Here is a 24708-nt window from a genome sequence, read left to right as displayed (position 1 = left end):
TGTTAGAGTTGTCCTCACAGAGCAGTTCTGTCAGAGCTCTCACAACCCCACCTACCTCACAGGGTGTCCGTTGTGGGGAGAGGAAGGGAAAGGTGTTTGTAAGCCACTTTGAGCCTCCTTTGGGTAGTGAGAAGCAGGGTATATAAACCAACTCTTCTTCTTAGCCCTCAACTAAAGACAGAGCCTGGTTGTGACACCTCATTTTGGGAATTCCCACCCAGTCATTCACAGGGTGCCAATTCTGGCACTAACCAGAACTGTGAGTTTCCAGCTTTGAGGGTTACAGGCTCTTTCTGCTTAAATAGTCTGGTTATTTTATGTGCCGCTGGGTTATCAGTGGCCTTCCTACAGCTGCAGTTTGGAATCCTTGCAAGCATCTTGCTGCGGCCTTGGAGTCTAAATCTGTAATCTAATGTTAAGGCTGCTTTTCCATGGGCAGAACACAACGGCAAGGGGGAGGGAAGCAGATGAATGACCCAGGGAGAGAGTTCCATTGTTTTGGTGCCACACAGAGATGACGGTCTCTCAGGCTGCCACCCATCCCTCTGTGTCAATGGCTCTCAACCTGGGGGGCGGGACCCCTTTGGGGGTCAAACGGCCCTTTCACAGGTTGCAGCAGGGCGAGCAGCTTGGCCAGGGTAGATCGAGAGAGAGCGTTCGTCTGTCTGGAGCAGCAGAAAAGAGCGAGATCGGCATGGTGGGACAAGAGGCAGAACTGAACTGAGAAACCCCGGGGGGGGGGAACCAATTTATATACAATCATGAACAATGGATCTTCACGCCATTGGTCAGTTTTGGTTTAATTTCTGTGAAAGAACATAATGTTATGGCTGGGGGTCCCCACAACAAGAGGAACTGTATTAAAGGGTCATGGCATTAGGAAGGTTGGGAACCACTGCTCTGTGTATAAAGTGCTGTCACCAAAAGGGTATCCAACCTAGGGCTACTCCATAGGGTTGTCAGGGAAAGAGACAAACAGAGGGGCCTGCCATTGCACAGTGATCCTGGACTTCCTCGGCAGACGCCCATCCCCGGACTAACCTGGGCTGACCCTGCTTAGCTTCCAAAATATACTGAGATCAGCCTAGTCTGGGCCCCCTAAGCCAGGCCTCCTAGCTAGCCTCCAACAAGTCCCATCACCTGCTAATTCCTCCAGTCAAGTTGTCCAAAGGAGCTAAAGACATAACTCCATAAAAGACATGAGCCTGCCAGTTCCAGAATGCTTGCACTCAGCCTTCAATGGGTCAGTAACAATTGGCCAGGAGGGCACTGCTCCTATGACGCTGGAAGGCAGAGTCCACCTCCTTTGGTGTCTCACGTGCCAAACGCCCCACCCCTTCCAGACCCAATCTGTCTCACCTTCTGCTGCAGGACACCGAATCCACCTTCTCAAAATAGCAAGTGTGTATTTCCAGAATGCACCAGCTAGTTCACAAGGGGCCAGGGGGTATCCCCTTCCCATTCTACTCTGTGGCAGGTCAGGTCAGATGGGGACCCAGGCCGTCCTCTTAGGTGGGCGGGTTTGTGAGCCTCGGACCCTGAAAGTGCTCCTGTACCTTACTAGAAGGGGGGATTTCCCAATCCTTCGGTATTATTTCCCCTTGCCTAAAGGTTTTGCTTTTCTTAGATTCTAAGATCTGCAAGGCAGGCTCTAGTCTTTTCGATGATTTCTGCACAGCCCCTGAATTTATTTGTTCCCAGGAGGGAAGATGGCATGGAATAGCCTGATCTCACCAGATCTCAGAAGCTAAGCAGGGTTGGTACTTATAAGGGAGACCACCAAGGAAGACTCTGCAAAGGAAGGCAGTGGAAAACTATCTCTGCTTCTCACTTCTTTGAGAACCTCTTGCTGGGGTCATCATAGGTTGGAAGCTAAGCAGAGTCAGGACTGGGAAGGGAGACCACAAAGGAAGACTCTGCAAAGGAAGGCAGTGGCCCTTATTGGGGTCACTGCAATTCAACTGCAACTTGATGGCACTTTACACACACACACACACATACACACATAATTGTGTGTCGTTGTCCCCCCCCCCCCCGCATCCATCCTCCTCTAGTGGTTGCAATACTGCAGACTGAACCAGCTGCTTCTGGTGGAACGGCACCTTCTTTCTGTGGAATGGGAACTGTGCAAGAGAATATCAACAGGGCTTGCGCATGTTCCAGGACTCCAGTCACCTGCCATTCTTCATGCCTCTTTGCCCTGTGCCACAGCTGCCTTCGCCCCCAGCAAAGCAATAGTGGTCTACATGAACCACATGCATCATGGGCACCAATTTTATGTATTCAAACTATTTCTGCCCTGCTTCTGTGAAAAGCACAATGGCATCAAGAAAACCACACTAATAAACTCATTGTGAGACCTTGTGTGTGCCACTTACTAATAAAGGTTTCGAAACTTAAAAGGCTTGTTAATCACCTTGTCACATTACCAATTGTTTCAGTTATCCTTATGGGTTTTCTTCTGCTGGCTCCTTGTGAATCTTTTCTTCTGAATGCTGATGTCATTTAGATGTTCAGTTAGAGAACAAAATTGCAGGTCCCTGTTGTGAGCACTGGCTCAGGACAGAGACAGCTACACCCGGAAGTTTGGATAAAAAATACTGCTCATGGACGACTCTTTGCTAATGGACTTTTCAGTCCCCAACACCACTAGTTAAAAGGATCAAGTTAAGCAGGTGAGAGGAAGGTCCTCCAACAGATTCAGAGAGGGCATTCCCTCCTGGGGCAGTGAGAAAGACCGTGCTTGTCCCAGAACAGTCTCCATTTGGCTTAATACTCCATCCAACACAAAATGTTTTCAGAAGCTGCCCAGGGTGGGAGAGAATCACACCGAGACCCTTGGTCACACTCCAGAGTCGATCGGCACTTCTATTGGGCACATTCAACAGACATTTGCTGAATGCGCATCGTCATAACAAAGCAGAATTTCTGGATGTGGCATTTTGGAGGCAGGGCCAAAACCGGCATAAAACTCATCTAGGGAACACCCCAACCAGTTTCTTCCACTGTGTGCAGCACCCTTCATTCCTCACCAGGTCACAAAGGCCGGTTCTGATCTCTCCAGGAATTCCATCTGAAATCTTTTTGCTAAGCCGTTTCTCCGAGCTCTGTGACACTGCACAGAGCTCCATAAACTAAGCTGGCAGAATGCCTTTTGTACCTCTCCCCCCCCCCAAAAAAAAATCAAAGGGTTTGGTACCTCTGCTCATGGCACAATTGTTTTCTTCCTTAATGTAATTGGGGAGGAAAGAGACGTGTGCCATGCCTCACTTTCCAGAAGGGCCAGCTTTTCTTCTGGCAGGGCTCTTGTGCCTTAAAAGCAGCACAGGGGTGGAGAAACAGGAAAAGGTGAGCCTGTTGCTAGCATTGGGAGCAAAGCTGCTGTGCAATGGATGAGCTCCGGAGGTGATTTATATTAGGGACAGAGCTCCTGCTGCCTTCTCCTGCTGCCTTCATCAGGCACATTTGCTTGCCTTGTTCTTTTTCCTTTCCCATCTCCTCTACCATCTCAGCCCAACTGCATGGTTTTGCTTTACTAGGAATCCTTGCAGCTTTAGCACCACACCATTCTGCTGATGCAATGCTATTTGTTTCTATGTGCACAGATGACTCAATATTTAAAGGCCCCAGAGCCGTGTCCAACAATGACATTGTGTTTAGAAACTGTTGGAACACAACAGTGGGTCATGAAGCCTCAGAGCGTGTGTCACAGGCCAGGCCTCCCTAATGATCACCCCCGACCTTTCCATTGTAGATTCAGGAAATGACGTTCTGACCCAAGAAACAGTATCTTCCACTCTTATATGAGCTGGCGCTTTTTTCTCTTAACTGCATATACATGTTGATCAAGTGATGGTTCCTAGAATCCAAGGGGATTAGGAGGAAGTGGTTATGTACGCACACGCAAAGGCTGTGTGTGTCGTAATGCTACTTGCTTCTGGTTCACAGTGGGGACAGCTGTGCCCTTTGTGTGATGGCTGCTGGTTTCTCAAAACATCTGGTTAACCACGGGAGAAAACAGAATGCAGAACTAGATGGGTTCCCAGGTCACAGTTAGTCTAGGTTGCAAAAAAATAAAAAATCTTGAGAAATCCCTGGAGAGTCACCATACCAAGTACTTTAGGACTTGTGGGTAACCGTATCCAAAAGATAGATTCAAATGAGTGGCCGTGTTGGTCTGAAGTAGCACAATAAAATCAGAGCCCAGTAGCACCTTTAAGTCCAACAAATATTTATTCAAGGCGTGAGCTTTTGAGTGTAACAGGATTAACTTTTGCTTATATATTCCTGTTATGATGGTCAGTTCTTAGTCTGAGGAACAGGGCTTGCACTTGAAAGCTCATGTGTTGAATAAATCTTTGTTGGTCTTAAAGGTGCCACTAGACTCTGATTTTACCGTACCAAAAAGTTTGGTAACCACTGAGCTAGGCCCATTCCACACATATCATACAATAATGGTCATGTCATACGATAATGCACTTTTAGTGTGCTTTGGCAGCTGGAGTTTCCTGTGCAGAGCAGAAAAATCTACTTCTAAAGTGCATTGAAAGTGCATTATCTATTGTGTGCAGAATAGGCCCAAGAGGTGCAAATGGAAACTGCTTTGGTTCAAGAAGATGCACAGGGGAGGGAGAGCTCATACAATCCATGTAAGGTAAAGGTAAAGGTATCCCCTGTGCAAGCACCGAGTCATGTCTGACCCTTGGGGTGACGCCCTCTAGCATTTTCATGGCAGACTCAATACGGGGTGGTTTGCCAGTGCCTTCCCCAGTCATTACCGTTTTACCCCCCAGCAAGCTGGGTACTCATTTTACCGACCTCGGAAGGATGGAAGGCTGAGTCAACCTTGAGCCGGCTGCTGGGATTGAACTCCCAGCCTCATGGGCAAAGCTTTCAGACGGCTGCCTTACCACTCTGCGCCACAAGAGGCTCTTAACAATCCATGTAGTGGAGAGCTATTATTTTTTCTTTTCTTCTTCTTCTTCTTTTTTGTAACAAGCAGGCAGAAGGCCAGCTGGTAGGCCTAGGAGAAGGTTGAAGGCCATTAGTCTCTGTGCCCTTCCGTTATCTGCCAGGAAAACCCAAACTTCATGCAGCTGCCGCAGCCGAGAGTCCCTGATGCAAGGTTGGCACGGAGGAACAGCTGTTGCCTTGGCCTTCCCAGAACCGAGCACTTAGGCAGTGGCCTGACTTTCATGCCTCAACAGCAGTTTTTGTTTGGGGGACACTGATGTGTAGGATTTCATGGCCAGTCCCGTTCAGAACTGCACGGAAAAGAGACTTTTGGCAACAGCCCGGTTCTGGTCACCCTGCAGTATTGATGAGAAGAGTTTCACCCAGAGGATTTGCAAACCATAGAGGAGCCTTCCCATGGTCTCAATTCAGCATGTTGTGCATTGCGAAATAGATTGAGGAGTGCTTCAATCCTGGCCTCAAAGATTTTACCAAGCTGTGTCCAACCCCAAATGGCACCTTTATTAACACAACCGATTAATTGCAAGTGACCCTCCAGAAACAGGTTGCCAGCGTTACCCTGGCCTGGCTGTTTTTGGCCTCTGCCAGCAGGCTAGAATTTGGACGTTAACAGGCGATTCTCTTCCGCTGTCCTTTCTTTGCTCTGCCCTGAAGAGCATCATTAGGCTGAAGTTCTATGAGCCAGGGTGATGTCAAAAACCTGGGAACAAAGTCAGGAAAATGAAAAGGGGTGGGTGGGTTTCACAAAGAACCATCACCAGCATCCAAAGTTATAAAGTATTTATTAAAGAGAAAATGTTCAGAAGCATATTTTAGCACGGCATCAGACTGACCAAAGGATTCAAAAGTAATAGGTAAAATACAATTCATTTGTCCCTCTCTCTATACATGCCCTATCTAAGGATGCCAGCCATCAGGATCCCCTGGATTTACATCTTATCTACAGAGATCAGTTCCCCTGAAGAAAACTGATGTTTTGAAGAGTAGACTGCATGGCATTGTATCCCACTGAGGACTCCCCAAATTCCATTCTCCGAACTCTAGTTTCCAAACCTGGATCTTCCAACCGTAGCCCTATCAGATGTTCAAATACAGGGCAGGCTCCTTAGCATAGGATGTTAGAGATCCATACAGGGTTTCCGTCACCTTGCTGCTTTCGCCAGCTCTTCAGGCCAGCGCAGGGTTAATGTCTGCCTCTTCCAGACCTCAGTTAAGAGTTCTTATGCCTGATGGACTCAGCACAAAAGAGACCTTACCTTCTTCTTTACTCGCCTGAATTTTATCACCACTCTATTTCTCATCTACTGATCAGGTCAGGCTGGGTCAAACAGGCTCATGGAGATCTCCAGGAATTCCTTCCTGAAGGCTCTCTAGTATTTAATTCCTCCAAATCTCTGTTCCTTACTGGAGGGGGGAGGGAGCTGGATCATCTTATTACCTAGACTATGAGCATTTGCATGTAGATGGCTGGAGTTAAGTCTGGAATGGATTTAAACTAACCTCCCCCACCCACCCCGTTCTCTGCCCAGACAGAAAAAAGTTTAAAATTCAAGAGTGAAGATTTTGCTCAACTCAAACCTCCAAAGAAAAAACTGTATTTCTTCACAGTGACCAAAGAAGAAATGTCCCAATTCAAACAGCTGCATTGTCCATTGGGTCCATCTACTCCAGCCTTTCTCAACTATTTTACCATTGAGTAACCCCTGGAACATTTTTCATGTGTCAAGAAACCCAAAAAGTGGCCCGATTGTGCAGAATATGGTTGGAAAACAGAGCTGTGGACAGGCCCACCCAGGGTCCCTCCCCTCCCCACTCCCTCCAGGCCCATCCCTGGCCATTTTGGGAGGGGGTGGGTGGGTAGACATGACCATATATGGTCATATCATACGATAAATGATTAACACATTTTAAAAACATAGTAAAAATAATTAACTCTCACCCATTCAGGAAACCCTTCCAGGGCCGTCAAGAAACCCCAGGGTTTCATGAAACCCTGGTTGAGAAAACCTGATTTAGTCCAACATCTTGTCTCACACAGCGGCCAGTCCCCAAATTCAAGATGGTGCAGACCTGGTATAAGTCACCTCTGCCCCCCTATGGGCCAGTACTGTTTCAGCACACTCCATGCCTGCAAGTCCTTCCTTGAGTTATAGAGCAGAGCTGCTACCTTTAAGAAAAATGCTGGGGGACCTCCTATATATATGCAAGGCAAAAATGTATCTTACACAAGTAGATCATCACAGGGAACTGTTCTCTGCACAAAAGCCCAGCCCGTGGGAAAGGAGAAGCGTGATAACCTTTTTCTAGAGGATTCTAAGCCATTCCTGATCATAATGCAACTCCCATGGGGCAGCAGATCTCACCTTGTTTGCAAACATGGAGTCGCGGAACAAGCCCCTCCCCCTTAGCAGCCAATGCCACGACAACAGGGGGACCTTTGTGATACCTCAGGCGATGGCCAGGGTCACAGCACAGTAGCCATGTCACAGTCCTAGTCCCGGACTCTGGACTCAACTCTGCCACCGACTCTCGATGTTTCCCCTCGCCTCGAAGGGAAGCCTTTCATCACTGCTCGGATAAGCGCAATTAGCAGATAAGAGGCTCTGCAAGCAAACCTTGACCGCCCTCAATCCCTTCACAATGGAACAGGCTGCAGGGCGTCTGGACGTCCCTCATCCACTGGGATAGGTCCCAGGCAGCAGGGGTCCTGCCATGAGAGGTCAAGGCTTATACAGACCACTCTGCACGGAAGACAAGCTGCTGATGGCTCCATAGTTATCAAGCTTAGCCTCTGGGTCATGAACTCCCCGGATGCCCTTGAACTAGGTCTTGCTCTCTCCCTCTCGGCCTCAGTCCCCATCGGTAAATAAGCCGGTGACTGTAAATTAGGTCACTTACCCGTACATTATTGGGCCTGGTTTGGACGATACAGTTCTGCAGACTTTCCCGAACTTGCCTTGCTGTGTTGTTTTGGGAACGATCATAACAAAGCCGTGGAGAGTTGCACCATGGACAGCAAACTATGGATTTTCCCCGTCCTTCCCATATCGGCATGGTTTTCCGTTCCCCGGCTCCTGCTGCGGCTGTCCACAACGCTGTGGGTGGGTGTGGGTGTGTTTAAAATCAAGAATCAACTGCGCCAATATAACAGTATTGATAAGTCAATTATTGGTGTTTAAAAAAACTAGAAAGAAGCCCACACTGAGACACCATGCCCATGGGACCCTCTGCAAGAAAGCCCTGTTGCTCTTTTTATAAAGCGGTTTAGAAGAGATCCAACCCGCCAGGCCTGCTGGTCTCCACTCTAAATGATACAGCATTACCCAGGCCAGGTGCTGGGCAGGGAGTCCCAAGAGCACAGGTGGCTAAGAAAGGTGATTCTGCTGGCCCTCGGAAAGGAACGTGATGCTCTTGAGCAGGGGTAGTCAAACTGTGGCCCTCCAGATGCCCATGGACTACAATCCCCATGAGCCCCTGCCAGCAAATGCCAGGCCTGCAAAGTAGGGTGGGCAGAACTGTTTCTCCTGCAAGGCTGGAGAAGCGCACAAACCGCTCAAAACGTTTGTGACAGTAGACCCATCACCAACATCTGTCCCTGAACTACGAACAGGGCAAAATTTGCGATTAATTTTGCTTCATGGTTTGGTTTATGCCCATCTCTATTTACCGCTGATTTATGGTGACCCCGTAGAGCAGGGGTCGTCAAACTGTGGCTCAAGGCAGGGGCTCCTGGGAATTGTAGTCCATGGACATCTGGAGGGCCACAGTTTGACTACCCCTGCTCTTGAGTATCTTCCAGGCATTTCAAAAGCACTCTTGCCAGAGATCTTCCAGGGTTCAGAAGAAGATGGAATCCAATATTAGATTACATCGACAGATAAATATTGAGATGAAAAGTAATAATCAATGTTCATACTGTATACATGACCACTGGGGGAAATATAAGCTCTGGAAAAATTGCAGTATGTGGTGAATGACATTAGGGTGGCGTAAAAGAACAAGATAAGTATTGTCATAAGCTTTATGCTTTTCAAGAAAAATAGTAGTTCTGTAACATGTAGTGTTTCTCTCTTTTCTGAATAAAATTCAATTGAGAAAAAGAGCAAACTAATCTTCAGGTTTGTGGCAGAATTATATAACCACCAATTCCAAGTAATCTTTGTGATACTCAATGCTTATTTAGAATTATACAACTGAAATTTGTTTTAAAAAACCAGGAACATGGAGCTTAATCATTGCTGGAGACATAGTTCACTAAAAGTGAAACTCCTAAGCCAGTGGTTCTCAACCTTCCTAATGCCACGAACCTTTATTACAGTTCCTCATGTTGTGGTGACCCCCAACCCTAAAATTATGCAAGTGCTCTTTCACAGAAATTAAACCGAAACTGACCAACAGCGTGTTTATGATTGTATATAAATTGCTTATAAATTGTATATAAATTGGCGAGCGCCTTCAGGAAGAGCGGCAACAGTGGCAGCGCCCTCCCCCCTGCCAAGCAGCTTGCCCTGCCGTGACCCCTGTGAAAGGGTCATGTGACCCCCAAAGGGGTCCTGACCCCCAGGTTGAGAACCACTGTCCTAAGCGGTTTCCACATCAGGTGAAGTCGAAGGATTCAGAGGAGTGTTGCTTTGCTTAGGACTGCACTGCAGAAAACAACAACCCCCCTATTAAACAACCAGAATAATCTCTCCTTTCTATTCTGCTGAACTTCCTAAAGACCAAATATGCGGGTTGGGGGCGGGGGGATGCTTATTGCACTGGAATTCTGTCGACAGGCAGCCTGATCTTGCCAGTTCTGTGGCCATGGAATTTCGGCATGCCCCATTCCCCTGGCCATCGCTTGAGCAAACAGTTCAGTTGCTGCAATTTCTGGGAATAGATTTAAAGAGCCACTCCTAGGAAACCGGCTACCCCCTTACAGACAAAAACAGGTCCAGGACTTTAAAAAACTGCCTAGTGTCACATTACCGATAGTAGTAAAGAACGTCCTGAATCAGCCACCGTTTTCTAGCAATGGATCAACATGACTGTTCAAATCAGCTTTCTAATATTTGCTGCTCCACTTGGTCACCATCCAGATGCTTTTCAAACCAGACAAGCGATTCTAGCCTTTCTGAACACTGTGTATTTGTCCCAGTGAAGCAGAAACTCCAAATGACACACACAACAGGCTCACGTCCCTCCCTGTAACTGAGAGTTGGCATGGTGTAGTGGTTAAGAGCAGCAGCCTCTAATCTGGAGATCTGGGTTTGATTCCCCACTCCTCCTCCACAGGCAGCCAGCTGGGTGACCTTGGCCTAGTCAAAGTTCTCTCAGAGCTCTCCCAGCCCCACCTACTTGACAGGGCGTCTGTTGTGGGGAGATGAAGGGACAGTAAAAAACGGAGTACAAAAGCTAATTCTTCAAATTAGCAGAAGTCACAATTTGCTCGAATGCTCTTGTGTGGTTCATAGTTGTTTAAAGGTGGACCCCCATCCAAATGCTTCACTTCTGAGATCTGAGGAGATCAGGCTAGTTCAGGCTGTCCGAGTCAGGGCTAGGAACATATACTCAAAGCCATGTTGTCTTGTTCCATGTGACTCATAATTCAGCCATGCCCTGGTTCCACGCTCCCAATAGCAATTCTCACTTTGTACTCAAGCACGCACTGGCAGAAATGGGCCCTCCCTTTCACCGTTCTCCAGCCCCCTTGCAACTACAGTGATCCGGTGTCTACTTGGGATGCTGTTGGCTCCTTCGGGGTTCGATAGGGTCGTCTGCTCCGGGTTGGGAAATCCCTGGAGATGTTGGGGGTGGAGCCTGGGGAGGGGGGGGGGTTGGGGGAGGGGAGAGTCCACCTTCCAAAGCAGCCCTTTTCTCCAGGGAAATTGATCTTGATCATCTGGAGATCAACTGTACTAGTGGGAGGACTCCAGGTGCCACCTGGAGGTTGGCACCTTTCAGGTTCAAACCACGTATCTGTGGTCTCAGTGCTGGAATGTGTAAACAAATCCCTGACTCTGACATCAATGCAAGGAGACACCGAGGACAGAACCTGGGACCTTCTCCATGCAAAGCAGATGCTCTATCACTCAGCCATGACCCCGCTTGAGTAACAGCAGCCCACCTCCAGAAATGCAGGATGAGGACACGAGTTTCCACAACTCAGATGTCACAGGTCTGCTTGTGATGGACACAAGATAATCACACAGCTCTCCTCCCTCCCTCCGTCCCTCTCCCTCCCCCCTACCCAGCAGGCAGAGGCTGAAACCAGAAGGTCTTTGATCAAAGGCCAGTGGTTCGGAGGGTGTCCCAACAGACGGGAGATCAGGGAAGAAGCCCATTTCACAAGGAAGAAATAAAACTCGGTTTCGTAAAAAGCACCTATTCTGATGTGAGAAAATAGAATTCATGGAAGACTTGGAGTGCTGTGCAAAGGGAGAGATGGTTTAGGCTGATCCTGCATTGACCTGGGGCGGGAGGGGGAAGGAGGAGATGGCCTGTATTCCCTTCCTCTCCCCATAACAGACACCTGTTTTTAGCCAGATCTATCAATAGACGCCTGAGGATGAATGAGAACATAAGAAGAGCTCTGCTGGATCGGACCCATGATCCATCTAGTCCAGCATCATGAGGTTGCCTTCTGGCTCAGAGGCTTAGTGCCTCTGAATATGGAGGTTCCCCTCAGTTGCCATGGCCAGTAGCCATTGACAGACTTATCCTACATTGATCTCCTCACCCCCTTTTCAAGCTGTGTATTCCCACGGCCATCACTACATCTCCTGGCAGCAAATTCCACATTTTTATCACACCCTGTGTGAAGGAGTGAGGGAGTGTGCATGCAGGAGCACTTCCGTGGCTTTGAGGAGGGAGGTTTAGCCCTGTCAAATTGTGCTACATGCACAGTCCAGAACAAAACAGGACCCTGCTTGTAACACCTCCTGCTGGTTAGTGCTGAAGGCACTACTCTGCCTTCTGCCCACCGTATTTATTTACACAAGCCGGTCCTTCATTGTTGTAAAAGAGAGAAGGAGAGCTTTGTTCTTTAGGTGAAAGATACACTATAAAAAAAACCAAATGTCCTGCAACGGAGGATCAAAATGAGCTTTCCCAGCCTGCAAAATGGCCGGTGGTACACCTCGGGATGCATCTGTGTGCAATTTACACATGCAGTTGAGAGTCAGGACGGAGGCAGTCCCCCCTTGTACGGAGACTTACACGGATGGAGCTGAACTCTGAAGAACAGCAAATTGACAACCCAGACTAATTGAACACAGTCACAAGGGACCCCCAGAAGGCGGAAATAGGAGCCGTGATTGACCAGGAGCAGGGAACAGACAGTGAGCGGGGAGGGGGACAGAAGGAGAGGGTCACCCCATCCCTTTCAGAGTGCAGCTCCATAGGCCAGGCCTCCGTGGCACCACCCTGGCGTGATCGGGCTTTTGGCAAGCCAGAGAAAGGCACCACATGGGACCAGCTTCAAGAGCGATTAAGCCCACTGGAATGGCTCATGGGACTGCCAGATGGGGTTTTGTTACAAATCTATCCCCACCCACATTCCATGGCATGCAAATCCGGTGCCCACAAATCACACTGCCTTCTTTCCTTGCCGTGGTCTTATCTGCGAGGACAGCCAGCCTGCAAGGGAAGGCGAAAGCTTCTTTCAGGGAGGGAGGGAAGATTCTGGCTTCCCACCGCATCATCCTGCAGAACAATGGCCAGGCATTTCACCATCCACTGCAAGCTTGCAATTTGACAACTCTACTCCAGATTAATTAAGAATACCTGTGGATTTTTAAGAGTGCTCTTGATGGCACTTCAGAGTTCTCTCTTCTCTGGGTCAGAGGCTGCTGTGCTCAAAACACCTGCAGTCAATGAGAAACTGCACAGGTATTGCTCTGCCAGCTCTGCTGGCCCCACTGTGAAAGTTGAATCACACAGAATTAGAAGAGACCACAAGGGGGGCATCCAGTCCAGGCCCCCATCGACTCAGGGATTTTTAAAACACACACACTCCTGACAGGTGATCATCCAATCTCCTCCTAAAAACTTCCAATGCAGGAGACTGTGCCACCCTCCAAGGCAGCAAACCTGCAAACGGCCCTCACCATCAGAAAATGCTTTCTAATATTTAAATGGACCCTCCTTTCCCATGATTTGAATCCATTTCTCCTAACCCTTGTCTCTAAAGCTGCAGGAAACAAGCTGGCCCCGTCTTCAACATGTCTGCCTTTTAAGTAACTAAACACAGTTCACTCCTTGCCTTCTTCCTTTCCAAACTACACATACCCAAGTCTCTCAGCCTCTCCTCATAAGGCAGGGGTAGTCAAACTGCGGCCCTCCAGATGTCCATGTACTACAATTCCCATGAGCCTCATGGGAAGGCTCATGGGAATTGTAGTCCATGGACATCTGGAGGGCCGCAGTTTGACCATTCCTCTCATAAGGTGTGGATTCCAGCCCCTCAGCCATCTTAGTCCCCCTTGTCTGGACATGTTCCAATTTGTCAGTATCCTTCTTGAACCACAGCACCCAGAACAGGACACAATATCCAAAATAAGGTCTAACAGGCTTTTGCATCTAGGTTTCATCCTGAGATTTCCCCCTTTCCCTTTCCTGCAGCTCCACTGATAGAGCCTAGTTGAATTCTGCTTACTTCAGGAAGAAGGAAAGGGGGAGAACACAGGGACAGGTGCGTTGGCAGGAGAAGTCACAGCAGGAGAGGACAACCAGGTGGCAGAATATAAGGCACAAGGAGGGATTTCCAGTAACAAGCTAAACAAACTCTCTCCGCGCTGCTGGACAACTAGCAAATTACCCGGGGTTAGCGGTGACTTCCAACCCACAGAAATCGCTCCTAGACAGATAACTTATCAATTGCTTATCTCCAAAAGCCGCCACATCACCAGACTATTGAGCACAGAGCAACTTTCCCTGCAGATCGGCAGAGGAGGTGGAGATTAACACGGCTGGCTTAAGAACAAAAAGAGAGGAAGACTTAGGTCCTCTCTTCTGAGGCCTGATGGTGCCCCACAAACTGTCTTCAAAGCATCCCCTTCCTACCCCCCCCTACCATTTTCTGATTCCCACCTCCTCCCAGAACACGCCCCATTGGGGATCCCAGATCAGATGTGAAAAAAGTCCATACAAAAAGTAATGGAAGGAGAGAGATTTGAACCGATGTCACTTCACTGGGGCCAACAGGATGTAATTTTCTCCCGCACTGTTCCCCAGAGAGAAACTGCCTTCTCCTGTGCTCCCCGCCCCTCCTGCAAAGCTGTTTTTGCAGCCGGAAGGAGGGACTGATCCTTGCAGACTTCTGCTCCCCCAAATAAGCCTTCATTCATCCAAGCAATACCGCTCTCCCGTTGGGAGATGGTTACCTGGCATGCTGCCCCAGAGTTGTCCAAAGTGTTGCTTTTATGTATCTCAAACGTGATACCCCCTGCCATCCAAATGTCTTTGCCAACACCTAAATTATAAACTGGGGTTCTGCATCTCAAAATAAGCAGAGTGTTACTAAGTATTTTCACAGTTCTTGGAACTGAGCAACAGCTATGACTACAAATGTACCACAACAAAATCAGAGTCCAGTGGCACCTTTAAGACCAACAAAGATTTATTCAAGGCGTGAGCTTTCGAGTGCAAGCACTCTACACCCTCCTCATTGCATTCAGACTCTGCTTCCATTCATTCCCACAAAGTTTATGTCAGAGGAAACCCTGCTGAGCCAGACTTCCTGTAATACCACCTACAGCTCACCGTCTCTCCCCAGCTCAACCTGAACCTGTTGAAGGGCTGCCAGTTTCCCCTCAGATGGGCACAGCAAGGAGAAGCTGCTTCCTGGTGCCCACAATGCACCCTCCAAAAATATTTTTCAGGGGATGAAGAGGCACACCTGTCCCGGAAGTTGGCTGACATGAAGTCTAACTATAGGTCTGTCTTTCCTGCTCTGATGGACTGTGACACTCCAGGTCCTCCTGAGTTTTTCCCATCAGGCTTTGCCCCATCCTTCCAACTAGACTAGCCAGAGAGACTGAAGCTGGGTTTTCTGCAGGCAAAACCGATGCTCTACTGGTTGCATCTGCAGTCCTGCTGAGGACCAATCTTGAGGTTCGAGGCAGGATCGAGCCACCAATTGGGAAACAGTGGGAGCCAATAGATTTATATCAGGTAGCTGCAGTCCAACCTGGTTGGCTCGCAGCAGAATCCTCCGTGGATCCAGTCATTTCAAACTGCCGCGTGTCCAATCACCCTCGGCCGTGGGGTAGAATCATTGTTCCATGTGTTGTTCCATAATGGGGGGTTGTAAAGGGTTTTTTCAGTGCAGTTTCAATACTCTCTTGTGCTATGCGCTGGTCACTAATAGAGGGCTGAAAGATTCCAGCGCCTCCATATTTTAAGCCCACGGATGTAAACCTGCCCTGAGCCACAGCATACAAAGCAAGTCCACGGCATTCTTAGGCCTCAGGGTATGTTCTCGGCACCCTCTGCAGGGATGTGGGGTAAGGCTGCATGCTGGGCCCTCCTCCGACCTGTTCAGTCACCTGCAGACTGAGGCTGGGCGGGTCCCTCCCCCTGCATCACGATCGGACCACAGTCATGACTCACTCTGAACTAATGGCATGTTCTTCTGAGTGGGGAGAGGGAGCCGCAAGAGGAGACGGGTGGGGCACAGGTGGAGATGGCACCTGCGGATGGGGGGGGCTTCCTCTGGGCCAGGGGTAGTCAACCTGTAGTCCTCCAGATGTTCATGGACTACAATTCCCATGAGCCCCTGCCAGCGTTTGCTGGGAATTGTAGAATGGGAATTGTAGTCCATGAACATCTGGAGGACCACAGGTTGACTACCTCTGCTCTGGGCATCAGGGCCCCCCAAGCTGTCCTGAATTGTTATTTGCCCTTACTGAAGGTGTTGGGGGGGGGTAGCTTTCTTGCAAAGGCTGAAATGGGGGGAGGGTGAGGATCAGCCCGCCCCGTCCAGCCTCCTCTCCGAGAGACCCTCGAGGGCGTGAATCGGCTGTCCAGTCCCGTCCTTGGTGCACGTCCGGCCTGGCTTGCGGGCCTCCCGGGCCGAGGCACATGCTCGAGAGCTGGCCCCGGGGAGGGAAGGAGCCGCCTGGGGGTGGGGTGGGTTGTCGACCCCGGGGCGGCGGAGGCGCCGGGGCTCGAACCACGTGCCGAGCGGGCCGCGGCCGAGAGAGGCGTGTCCGCCGGCGGGAGGGGGTTCCCCAGGGCCGCCCAATGCCCGTTGCGCAGAGCGGACAGGCCCACCCCTAGTCAAAAGCCGGCACGGCGGGCGGGCCCTCCATCCATCCATCCATCCATCCGGTCCTGCGGCGGCCGGGGAAGTTCGGCGCGCGGCGATGGGCTTGTCCGGGCGCTCCTGGCTGCTGCTGCTGCCGCCGCTGCTGCTGTTGCCGCGGACTGCGGCGGGCGGCGCCTGGACGCGGGCGAGCACCTCGTGCCACCTGGCCGCCGCGGGGAGCCGCGTCCGCTTCCGGAGCTTCGTGTGGCGGCGGCCAGCGGGGGCGGCTCCGGTGCTGGTGCAAGGCGCGTGGGACGCGCACGGGCGCCCGCTGGATTGCGCGTGGCGTGCCGAGCCCTCGCTGGCCGCCTCGGAGGGGGACTCGTGCCGGCGGCTGCAGGCTCTGGGCGGCGGCGCTCTGGAGCGCGCCCGGTGGGCTCCGCAGCTCCGGCGCGATCTGGCCGCCTTGGCCGAGCGGCTGGATCTGTGTCGGGACGCGGGGCTGCCGGGGCCGGCCGGCGGCGGGAGGGCCGAGCGAGCGGCAGCGGAGGCCGGCGGGCGCAGGCGGGTCCGACGCGGCTGGACCATGCCCGGCACGCTGTGGTGCGGAGCTGGCAACTCGGCGGGCAACTTCACCCAGCTGGGTAAGCGGCCTGCGAGGAGGCGGGAGAGCTTGAAGCGGCGGGGAACACGTGGCGATCTGAGAAAGAGTCCTCCCCCTGAGCATGTGCAGAGGGCCATTTCTCCTTCCACAGAAAGCGGGAGGGGGAGGGGGCCTGGCGACTCGGAGGAGGCAGCTTCCAAGGGGCAACGTGCGCAACCTGCTCGGGTAGACTTCAGGAGTAAGGGAAGATTACTTTGAACATGCTCAGAGGAACTGTGTTCACCAATTATGTTAGGGGTAGGCGGAAAGAGCTCTACTGCTTTTAGAGGCATAACTGGTATTCCTCTCTGGGCCGGGGCCATCCCTGGTATTAAAAGGAGGCACCGAGCTCCTTCCATCCAAAAGTCACAATCCCAAATCTCCCATTCAAAGCCAGAAGTTCTGGGTAGCCACGCTGGTCTCAACAAAGCAAAAGCCAGGCAGTTGCCTTTTTTTTTTTTTTTACTTAAAACACTGTGCAAGCTTTGGCGTTCTGAGAAACTCTGAATCAAGCTTAAAAAACAAAGGCTGGGCGACTTTTCAGGCCATGTTCAGGAGGGCCTTCCTCTTTCCGGAGTCTTGTGCAAGGCGTTCATCAAAGGCTTTGGTAGCCTGACCTGAAACGGCCCTTTGCTCCCCCTCCCTCCCCGCCCATTTCAAATATTGATCGTGGTGAAATGTTCAGCAGAACTTGAAAGCTTTCAGGCTGCTCCCATGGAAAAGCCACTGAATGGCTCGGGTTGCCAGATTTTTCACACCCTTAACGTCTAGTTTTCATTTGTTGCATGGCGTGTGGTCAGTGTCACCAGGAGAGCCTACGATTGTTTGTCGTGGCCTGCATCATGGCCCTGGTTTCCCTTGGAAGTCCCCCATCAAAATACTAAGCCTCCGGTTACTTTGCTTCTGCTTCCGAGATCTCACAAGTTCAGGCTCGACTGGACTATCCGAGTCAGGGCTCCTGGGGTCTTCGTGACACTTGTAGTGGGGCTGGTTCCCATCTCCTTTCCCCCCCATTTCCACCTCTTTTGGAATTGGAGACAGCCCTGTCCCTGCCTACTACAGGTGCAATAACAGGGGCAGGCAAGAAGTGTTCATTAATTCCCAGTGGAGACTGGGATGCCCTCCCCTCGGGACTCCCCTCCCTGGTCTGCTTGGCATCCTCCCCGCAGTCTGACCGCAGAGCCAATGAGGGCAGGGGTTGGGGGCTGCCTAGAACAAGAGCCCCTGAGAAGAACAGGAGGAGAGGAAGGAAGGAGATGGGGAGTGTGTGCTCTCCCAGCCTGGGGTCCCTCCAGCAGCCAGCCCATCTGCCTGAGGGTCCCTTCCTGCCAGGCTGTGCACCCCTTAGGATTTTAGATTAAGCTCCCTAGGCTTTGTTCGGTGCATTATGACTGGGGGAAGCTCTCAGAGTGCCAGAGTGAAATTTTGCAGTTGAGTTTGCCGAATCAGCAAGTGGCAGATTAGCTTGATTGATGAGCGTGCTCTTGGGCAAGAAGAGGGCACATCCCGTGCTAACCAAACAACCCTGAAGTTAGACCACCACCTAAAAGGCAAATTAGGCGCTCTGTCTGATTGCAAAACCTGCTGTTTCGTCATTCCTACAAAGGATTGCAGGTTTGGACAGGATGGCTAGAATGCTGTCAAATCAGCACAGTGTATCCAGATCCACTTTAGGAAAAAGCAATACTGGGTTAGAATTAGAACCCAGCCAGATCTGTGTTAATTCTGGAGCCGTGGAGTTGCCTTGTTATGAACTCTGCGGCATTGGCTACCTTGGGCTAGAACGGCTGCTTTGGCAGCTGAAGCACACAAATCTACAGTCCACGCTCCTAACCACAACACCAAGCTGGCAGTTGAGGTATTGGTGCGCTTGATGCATCCCCAGCCAGGACCGCAAGAGGGCAGCAATGCACCATATCCTGCACCTGCCAGGATGTGCCTGGGATTCCCAAGCAGGGGAGTCAGGTGTCTTGTGAAGTGTGCTTGTTGGGAGGAGGGACATTTCGTGATAGGGCATTACAAGAGATCCTGGGGAGTCCCTGTCAGTTATGCATATAATATACGGAGCTGGCAGCATTTGCATTGAATCATACTCTGTCTGGATCACTCAGTTTTGTCTACTCAGACCAGCACTGACTCTCCAGAGCAGGGGTAGTCAAACGGCGGCCCTCCAGATGTCCATGGACTACAATTCCCATTCTACAATTCTGAGCAAATGCTGGCAGGGGCTCATGGGAATTGTAGTCCATGGACATCTGGAGGGCCACAGCTTGACTACCCCTGCTCTGGAGAGTCAGTGCTGGTCTGAGTAGACCTTTCCCATCACCTGAGGTCGGAACTGGTTTTATCTGCTGATGCAAGGGATAGAAGTTGGGTTGTTGTGCATGCAAAACAAATGCTCGAGGATTGAGCCTGTCCCCACCCCTGTCTTGTATCTCCCAGCCTTGGGGTCCCGAGACAGGCAGCATTCATTCCAGCTGTAGTGTAGCTGGTGTGTGCTCTCTCTCTCACACACACACACACACACACCTTGGAAAGCCCATCCCTGGCACGATCTCTGCTGTTTCTGCCTATCCGGAAAGGTGTAAGGAAGTCACCCTGCACACCCATGTAGAATCATTCCAGTCTGAACTAATTGAGTGAATTTGGCTTTGATCGGCTACCTGCCTAGGGTTGCATGGCAAAGTTACAAAATGCCAGGCTGCTCTTTCCTGCCCGGGCAAGAGTGCTCTTGTGCCGCTGCTCAGCTCTTCATTGGTATTTTTTCACCCGAGGAGGGAAGCAGTTCAGTTGCCTTGCCGATACAACAAATTGAGTGATCGCTTTCATAAAGAGTTGCACGAGGGCAGTTGAAGTTGGTTCCTCTTTTTGCCCGGCTGCCTTGGCTCTTGAAAGAGGCTGGCTACAGAGTCTGGATTGCTTAAAATCTGAAGATTGCTTAATCTGCCCATGCTGGGCCTGGAAGGGGTGAGAAGGGGGAGGGGGCAAACCATGCTTCCCAACCCTGTTCTCCATAATTGTGCCAGTTCCGAGGTTTCTTGACAACCAAAGGTTTCTCAGTGGTAAAAAAGTCGAGAAAGACCGCACTAGAGACTGGATCCGTGCCTGCCAAGGAAGTGGGAGCGCCTTCAACAGGAGATTCAATCGGAGACTCAATGCATGCAGAACAGGTGCTCTGCTGATGAGCAACAGGCCCTCTCCAAAATTTGCTCACTTCGGCATGGTGATCCCCTTTGGCTGTCAGGATTTGAACCCATAATGCCATAGCACTAACCTAATGCTGCAGCCGCATAAAGCGCTGAGCATGCACGAAACCATGTGGACTCTATTGATGGATGCTTGATTCTTGTCAGTTGCTCCTGTACAGCCTTGAAAGGCACAGGTCGGTTGCAGGGTCACATGATCCAGGGCCAAGGAAGAGGGCTTGAGCACCAAGACTACCCCTGTAGATCTCAGCACCTAACCCAGGCTTTTTGCAGGCTGGATAGCCTTGAGTCTGATCCTGGCTCCTTTCATTGCAGGGGTATTCCAGGGCCCAGATGTGTGTTGCCGAGAACATGACCAGTGTGAAGCCCAGATCGCTGCCCTGGGGTACAAGTACGGGATGCGGAATTACCGACTGCACACCATCTCCCATTGTGACTGTGATGCCCAGTGAGTGAGCAGGGGGGTGACTCTTTTGTGGCTCCGGATGTAGGGAGATGATTATTTTAGGCTTCCTGTCCCCAGTGCCCCCTTCCTCAGTGGGGTAGAAAGCAGTAGCAGAGCTACTGGATCCCATCGCCGGCATCTGCTATTTTGAGCAGTTTGGCCAGGGAGGAAGTCTAAGGGTTGCTGCAGTCACGGGTAATCGTACTGGGCCTGATGGTCCCAAGAGTTGGCTGTGGGATGCTTGAGCTCCCTGCTTCTGAGACGTTTACAATGAGGAGTCATACCTGATCAACCCCGGAAGCCAGTTGCCCACCTCCCTGGGTTTGCTTTTGTGGCTGGGCAGGGATCGGAACCCAGATTCTGTGCCCAGCCTTTAGGCAGTCCTGCCACACACACCCCTGAGTTGTGCTCCTTCCTCCGTCGCTCCCGACAGGTTCAGGCATTGCCTTATGACTCTCAACGACACCATCTCCAATTTCATCGGCGTCAGCTTCTTCAACCTGCTGGAAGTCCCTTGCTTTGTCCTGGAGGAGGTTGAAGAGTGCGTTGAGTGGCAGTGGTGGAGCGGGTGAGTGTCCGGATCAGGGGCTTCCCTCTGGATGGGGATGGGCCAGGGCTGGCTCGACCCAACAGGCAGTGCCAGTCCCTGCTGGCAGCAGCAACTTTCCAGGAAGTGGTTCTCCGCCCTCGATTCCATGTCCTTCTTACCTTTATAGAAACGTATGTTGCAGGGCAGGCTTTCTCCACCAGGGTTTTGTGAGACCCTCACAAATGTGGTAATTATTTATCAGGTGATATCACCATATATGGCCATGTTGACCTACCCACCCCTCCCAAAAGGCCCAATGATGGGCTTGGAGGCGGTGGGGAGGGGCCCTGGTTGGGCGTGTCCACAGCCATGCTTCTCAATCATATTCTGCAAAATGGCGCCACTTCAGGGGTTTCTCAAAGCCTGGAGACTGTTCAGTAAAAGTAAAAAAGCAAAAGTAAGAAACAGTAAAAAAGTTGAGAAAGGCTATTGTAGGGTGACCATCTAACTTCCTTAGCCATTGTCTGGAGAGAAAGGGAGTGGTGGGGAGCTAACAGGAATGTGGAGCTCTTAATCTTATGCCTCCCTACCCTGCCAGGTGTAAGAGATTCGCCCCAGTGCCTTTGGCTCGCCTGGTGGAACAAAGCCGATACGGACATGACCTGCCGCTCAATGAGAAATCGGACCACACTACATCCTCTCCTCCCCCTCGTCCTGGAAGGCGTAAGGTCAAGGACCGGAAGAACCGCCGGAAGCGCCCTGGTCAAGAGGCTGCCAAGCGGCAGAGGCTGCATCCGGAACAAGATTTGGTCACCTCGCAGATCCCCATCTCCAAGCCGGGCCTGCCCATATCGTCCCAAGCACCCACAAGCCCAGGGACTACCCCCATCCCCTGGGGAGCTATGTCTTTGTTGCCAACTTTGGGGGCCACAACAGAAGCTGGACTGTTGAAGACTGGGTCGGCTTCCTTGACGGAGCATCCAGACATGCAACAAGCACATCCCAAAGACGCCAAGCAGCCCAGTGAGGTGCTACAGACAGGGAAGCCACTCCTGATCACCAGCAAGCACCTGGTGGTGCCAAGCAGCCCAGGTAAGCGACTGACCACCTGACGAGTGGGGGCTATATGTATTCATTCCGGAAGGCAGCCATGTAGAACTACAAACCGCTTTAGCTTTATTATATTGAAAGTGGAGACAAGCATAGGCAGTGTGAAACCTTTCTCCCTTTCTCCTCAAATTAAACAAGTGTGTGTTGCTGAAGGCTATCATGGCCAGATTCAGTTGGCTGTTGTGGGTTTCCCAGGGTTTGTGGCTGTGGTCTGGAAGTGTTAGTCTCTGAGGTTACACCAGTAACTGTGGCTCACATCTTCAGAGGTAGAACACGGCAAGATGGGAATCTCTGTGCCAATCTAATACTCCACGCCTTTGCACAGTATTTCCCATCTTGCTGTGTCCTACCTCTGAAGATGCCAGCCAGAGTTACTGGCAAGACATCAGGGACTGAGACTACCAGACCAGGGATGCACTGCCTGGAACAGCCAAAACTGCCAAAAAAATTAATGTATTTGCTGTTCCTGAAGGCATTGTCTCAAGGCAAATGGGAATCTGATTGGCAGCAGATTCAAGATTGACGGAAGGAAGTGGAGTTGAAGAGCCGGGAGTGTTTATTTCATGATGAAGTTCCTGCCCCTACAGATTCATGGAGAAGTCTCTTGGTGGCTAGGTGCCACAATAATAAAATGGAACTTCTGTGTACAGAGGCAGCATACCTCTGTGTACTAGCGGCTACATATAGCATAGAGCTGTACATTGCTTGCCCTGCTCATGAGCTTCCAGGGGCATTTTGGTGGGTTTGGAATGCTGAATTAGGGGAGCCTGGGCCTGATTCCCCCAAGGCAAGGGCACCCTCTGCTGGTATTTGATGGTCTCTGGTCGCTTTGATGCCCCTCCTTCCTTGGCACTTAACTGCCCTCCCTTTTGCCTCACTAGCTCCGTCACAGAGCTGCAACTGCTACAGACGCCTAGACCAGTGCCCGTATAGGATTGCACCTGACGAGGTCAAGTACCAACTGCACAACCTGGACTCCCGCACCATCTTCCACTGCAACTGCACCCGCAGGTAAGTCTGGTCACGCACACACCCCGGCATCGTCACTGGGTGGGGGAGAGCATTCATAGCAGGAAAGGAAGGTTACGGGGGCGATGCTGACGAGGGCTGGATCCTGCCTTTGGTTTTGAGACGCGCTCTCCTTGCTAGGCTGGCCCGGTTCCTGCGCAAGACGAAGGGTCCCAACGAGGTGGAGGAGGAGGTGCTGTCCGACTACGTCTCCTCCTCCTGTTTCCTGTTGCAAGTCCCGCCAGGCTGCATGGAGGGGGAGGAAGAGCATCCCAAGTAAGTGCCATGGACACAAGTGGGGGAGCGGCATGGTGTGGTGCAGTTGGCAAGCAGCACTGGCTCCAGTTGGCCAACCCAAGAGGTTCTGCCAGTCTTAACAGACAGTGCCCCACGTGCTGCAGGGCCCCTTCCCACAACTGCCAGAGAGCCCCAAAGAGCAGGGGTGCTCCCGTGACTTCTCAGGGGCTTTCCAAGGCAGGAGACCCTCAGAGGCCATTTGCCATTGCCCTCCTTTGCATGGTAGCCCTGGTCTTTCTTGGGGGTCTCCCATCCAAGTGCTGACCATGGCTGACCCTGCTTAGCTTCCGGGCTACCCTGAGCACGAATAACCTGCTGCATTTTCTCCTGCAGTTGCATTGATGTAGGCAGAGCTATCTTGGCCCCTGCCCGCCACCTCACTAACAGACTGACACGGAAGCAAGGGGGAGCCTCCTTCAAAAGGAAACGGCATGAATGGACACCACCGGGCAGGCCTGTGCAGCTCTACGCAAAGTGCATGCAGCTGGCCCAGGCAACACCCCCCACCGTGCCTTCCTGAGGTGGAGACAGGACTTCCCAGTGAAGGAGTCATGGCCAGGCCAGGCCAGAGACTGAATGAGCTTCCCTGGTGGAACCAGCGCTGCTTCAGGGCCCCAGGTGACTTTTGGACTGCCTGGAGTAACAGTAGCCAAAGGATCCCAGTTTGGGGCAAAGCACTGGCAGGACCTCCTTGGACATGGAATAGGTGCTGTCCCTCTGCTCCCAGTCCCAGGCCTTGACTTTGAGACAGCTAACAGTGCAGAGAACGGGACAAGCTGTTGTGTCCTAACACAGAACAGCCTTCCTTCGGGTTTGGCTCATCTTCAACAATGCCAGGCGCGCTTGCATGCCTTGGAATGTTGTGGTGTCTCTCAAACATCAACTCATCCAGTTTGACTTGAACCAGGGGCCTGATATGATGATGGGGAGCCAGGCAACCTGAGACCTCCTGATAGCACCTTGTGACCCTGCTTCCTAGGGAGTGGAGCGGCCCTACCCCTCGCTCTTGGCACACCAACGATTTTCCCAGGGGGGGGGTGAAGTTCTCGCTGCATGCTGTAGTTAGGGTTACTCATCACCTGGGAAACTCACCTGACACTCCCCTGGTGCGGAAGGCAGGGGCAGGAACTCCGCACCTTTCCTGTAATTTATTAGGAGGAGAATGTAGCTGGCGGTACTAGCGCTGTGTAAATAACATGGCAATAAAGCATTTTCACGAGATGGGTAGCAGGTGGCCTGTTCTCAGCTGCATGTACATCATGCCCA

At 51.3% G+C, this 24708-nt stretch overlaps 1 protein-coding gene and 1 long non-coding RNA gene across 2 annotated transcripts; one reads left to right on the top strand and one right to left on the bottom strand.

Moving 5' to 3' along the window:
* Window positions 1–5454: 5454 nt before the first annotated feature.
* Window positions 5455–7526, bottom strand: LOC143822892 (uncharacterized). Its single transcript, XR_013226292.1, has 2 exons — window positions 7200–7526; window positions 5455–5674 (listed from the first exon to the last, which is right to left on the bottom strand). It is a non-coding gene; the product is annotated as an uncharacterized LOC143822892 (long non-coding RNA).
* Window positions 7527–16271: 8745 nt separating this feature from the next.
* PLA2G3 (phospholipase A2 group III) lies at window positions 16272–24661 on the top strand. The gene is made up of 7 exons (XM_077308388.1): window positions 16272–16848; window positions 20369–20501; window positions 20932–21066; window positions 21626–22119; window positions 23019–23148; window positions 23287–23421; window positions 23776–24661. Exons 1-7 carry the CDS (start codon window positions 16323–16325, stop codon window positions 23960–23962), a joined length of 1740 nt encoding a protein of 579 aa, XP_077164503.1. The 5' UTR covers window positions 16272–16322; the 3' UTR covers window positions 23963–24661.
* Window positions 24662–24708: the final 47 nt, after the last annotated feature.

Source organism: Paroedura picta, chromosome 13, assembly GCF_049243985.1.
Source record: "Paroedura picta isolate Pp20150507F chromosome 13, Ppicta_v3.0, whole genome shotgun sequence".
In the NCBI taxonomy this organism is placed as follows: domain Eukaryota; kingdom Metazoa; phylum Chordata; class Lepidosauria; order Squamata; family Gekkonidae; genus Paroedura; species Paroedura picta.
This window is presented reverse-complemented; position numbering and strand designations above follow the sequence as displayed.